Source organism: Cannabis sativa, chromosome 8 (assembly GCF_029168945.1).
Source record: "Cannabis sativa cultivar Pink pepper isolate KNU-18-1 chromosome 8, ASM2916894v1, whole genome shotgun sequence".
NCBI classification, from domain to species: Eukaryota; Viridiplantae; Streptophyta; class Magnoliopsida; order Rosales; family Cannabaceae; genus Cannabis; species Cannabis sativa.
The window spans coordinates 26,157,044-26,160,881 of NC_083608.1; the positions used below are offsets into that span (position 1 = coordinate 26,157,044).

General features: G+C 28.7%; 1 protein-coding gene across 1 annotated transcript; it reads right to left on the minus strand.

Moving 5' to 3' along the window:
- Window positions 1–2,508: 2,508 nt before the first annotated feature.
- On the minus strand, window positions 2,509–3,526 carry LOC115701418 (MLP-like protein 43). The gene is made up of 2 exons (XM_030629207.2): window positions 3,170–3,526; window positions 2,509–3,048 (listed from the first exon to the last, which is right to left on the minus strand). The coding sequence occupies exons 1-2, from the start codon at window positions 3,372–3,374 to the stop codon at window positions 2,768–2,770; spliced, it is 486 nt and encodes a 161-aa protein (XP_030485067.1). The 5' UTR covers window positions 3,375–3,526; the 3' UTR covers window positions 2,509–2,767.
- Between the last annotated feature and the right edge of the window lie 312 nt (window positions 3,527–3,838).

Consider the following 3,838-nt stretch of genomic DNA (forward strand, 5'->3'; position numbering starts at 1 on the left):
TTAATTTTGGGATCTTTACCAAATGCCAATTAAGAATTTCACAAAATTACAAGTACTTTTGTTGAGTAATTAATAAGTACTTTTTAACAAATATTATAAATATTTTAGTGAAAAAAAAAATATTTGCTAACAACTTTAACTTTACAGTACATCACATTAATTATAAAATTGCATGTAAGTTTTATTGATTAACTAATGAGTATTTAAGAAAAAAATATATTATAAATATATCATGAATTTGTATTTGCTAGGAATACTAACTTTATACAAGAATTTCATATTTATTTCAAAATTACCAATCAACATTGTTTATCATATCATATAATTAGGTTGAAATAAGAAAAAAAAAATCCCATGTATCAATACTTTTTCTTTTGTAATAGTAATTAAGAAAGTGACATTTGTTTTTATTTATTTATTTAATTATTATGTTAAATCTTCGTATAAAATAAGTCAATGAAACATAAATGTAAACATACATACACTTATATTAATGTTGTATGAATCTATAATTAAATATATATAATACATATATTAATAATAACCTAAAAGAATCTTTAAAAAAACAGAAAAGACAGAAATTGGGAAAACATAAACAATATGTTAATAGCAAATAGAAAATAGTAGCATTATTAATTTGGTCATAGGGAGTTCTTATTGTATTCAGGATTTGTTGATAGCGGATATTATCTTTGAACAAATCCTCACCCCACTATTTTAGAGTACCCGTTGCTCTTCATGTTTGCTAGTTGAAATCTTTCTTAAAAAAATCAACGTGATAATCAATTCTTATATAATATATAGTATAGATATATATATTGAGATAAACATATATATATAAATATACATGAAATATTTTTCAATAAGTAATACCTGTTGAGTTGATAGGTACTAAAAAAATTATTATGATGTCGCAATAATTTAATGACTCAAGTAACCTAAACATATTTTTTAAAATTATATATATTAGTTTTTATAAACTTGGAAACAATAATTCTAAGTTTCCAACTAATAGTATTAAAGAATTAGAAATTATTTTTTAAAACTAACATATTTTGTTATTACAACTTTATCTTTACCTCAATAATAACTATTTATTAAATTGTAGTCATTATCATCTTTCACTATAATTATGGAAAAATTAAAAATTTAATAGGTCCTGAAAAAAAATATATATAATTAGGTTATATATAGTTATTTTAAATTTTGATTTTCATTCATGTTGACATTTTATATTGCTCTAAAATTGGCATCATCAATTATATGCTATATGCTGTCCAATGACATTTTTTTTGTAAGGATTTGTTCTGTGATTTTAATGTAACATTGAGTAAGATCATATAAATACTTTTTGAGTGAAATTGTTTTTTTTTTTCTCAATAATACAGTTTTGAAATTCTTCATTCGAACAAATGTCATAAAATTGGGATTGTACACTTTTTTTTAAAAAAAAAAAAATTAAAAGTTTTTTTTTTTTTAAAAAAAAAAAAATAGTTTCTTGGAGAATATTGGTATGTTTTTCTTTTTTGATAACACTTTTGTACACAAAATATTTTTTCTTTAATAATTTCATTTATTTTAAGAATGAAGAAGGAGTAGAAAAATTTAAAGAAAATAAGAAAAAAAAAATTAATTGCTATGTCATCAAGTTATATGGTCATAATATTAATTTTTAAAATTGATAATAATCATATATATCAATCATTAGAGGGAAATTTGATTAAATATATATAAAACTTTAACATTTTTTCCTTAAATTCATATGTATTAAAATTGGCCATATATAACCACATTACCATTTTCCCAATAATACCCCATTCGACCCACGGTGGACCCAATCGACGACCGAACCCACAACCATATCGACGAGGCAATCGAAGACCGGATCCACGACCCACACGGTGCACGCCATCCATAACAATGTCGAAGGTGTGTTTTCATTTTCTTAATACACCCTCCTCACGTTTGGGTCTGGAAAGTGTGGGTATACCTTTAAGAGACCACAGGACTGAACATGTTAGAATTTGAGGATAAGATGAATGAGTTTCCATCGCAAAACCAATTGGCAATGGGAGGAGTAGCCCTTTGATCTTATATATCACAATTTATTTCTACACATTAGCATGCAATGTGGGACTAACTCTTAATAAATATTCATTTATCGAGCAAGTATTGGATATTCATTATAATAGCGATATGATCTAGTTTCTAAAGAGATAATGTTTAGCCAAAAGCACCAAAGAATTTTCATATGATTAAAAAAAAAAAACAAAAACAATTCATATATTGTGTTTGACTCAAACTTCGCCAAGTAGTACTTGTCTGGGATCCAAATCCATATTATTGGAGATTATTAGTTTTATGAAATACTAACATTTTAGAACCAGATCATTTTATGGAAAATTAGTGTTGTGTTATATAATGTAATTTATTTCTATAAGTAACATTGAAAAACCTCGGAGATGTATTCAGCGATGAGAATAACCAAGAAACTACGTACGCATAATATAATATAAAAAATACCGTTGCACATTACCCATACATATTACAAGATTAACACCAAACTTAAAATCCGCACACCCAATTTGACAGAAACTGAGGATTACAGTGACCCCTTAATCATATACACATATACATACAATACACATATGTATATATATATGTTCACTCCCGCCCACAATTTATTTAATATTTAGTACAATAAGTAGGCTTATATAGGAGCAAAAATCACCATACACACACACACTTACATATGGTGACCATACCACTAGTCCTCAAGTAGATGAGATTCTAGATCTTTGGAGACATCAGCCACAAACTGGAGCAAGGTATGAGGGTCTATGATTTCCCCATGGTGCTTCTCATATTCTAAAGTCCAGTGCACGGTGCAGCCCTCTTCACCCTTATCACTTTTGCAGTTGGCCTGAATAGTCAGTTTGAAGCTTTTGAAGTGCTCCATAAGGTCTCCTTCAATTACTCTAAAAGTTATTAAATTCTTTTCATCATCTATAGCCTCCACTATTTCCTTAGCCACACATTCTTTCCCATCTACACACATAATATAATAATAATCATCAATTATATGTCTACCAATTTCGTATGCATGTCATTATAAAAGATGAAATTATTCTATATTATATAGAGGTATATAGATATCTTAATTAATTACCATGAACATAATTCCAGAAGATGACAGAGCCAACAGTTCCCCATTCGCCTTCGTGAATATCAACACCTTTGATTTTGTCAGTGGAGTGGTTTGAGATGTGGTGTGGTCTGTGCTTGAAGATGTCATGGAATTTAGAGGCTGAAGCTTTGATTTCTACATCAGTCTCTAGTTTACCGTAAAGACTTTCTTCCACAGCTGTTTCCATATCTTAATCAATAATTCAAGATTCCAATTATTATAATGCAAAGAAGGGAAAATAAGTTTGCTTGGTAAAGAAAAGGGTGTCCTTGCCTTCTTTCTTATAAAGATATCAAAGGCACGTGATTGCCATCTCTCTCCTTATTTTTCTATTCCAAGTTGCCAAGCACTGTCACTAACAGAGATATGCTATACATGGGACACGTTGAGAAATGCTAACCCATACCGTAAGGTGTCTAACATCACAAGAGCTCACATTATTGGTGCAAAATATGGAGTTATTTGCGGCATAACCTCCTTAAGTGGTCAGATTTTTGCAGCTCCTAATTCTAAAATTTTTGCTGTAAAACTCCTTAAACTCATGTCCTATTAGCACTTAGCCCTTTCCGTCCATTTTTAGCTGTTAAGTGCCATGGTGGAATGTCCACCTGTACACAGTGTACACGTGGCACAATTTTATTGGTCCACGTA

Bases quoted from the DNA above. Each gene is read 5' to 3' on its own strand.
- LOC115701418 (XM_030629207.2), bottom strand. From the start codon at position 3,374: ATGGAAACAGCTGTGGAAGAAAGTCTTTACGGTAAACTAGAGACTGAT. The intron at 3,049-3,169 runs GTAATTAATTAA...TTATGTGTGTAG, and splicing joins CTTCTGGAATTATGTTCATG to ATGGGAAAGAATGTGTGGCT.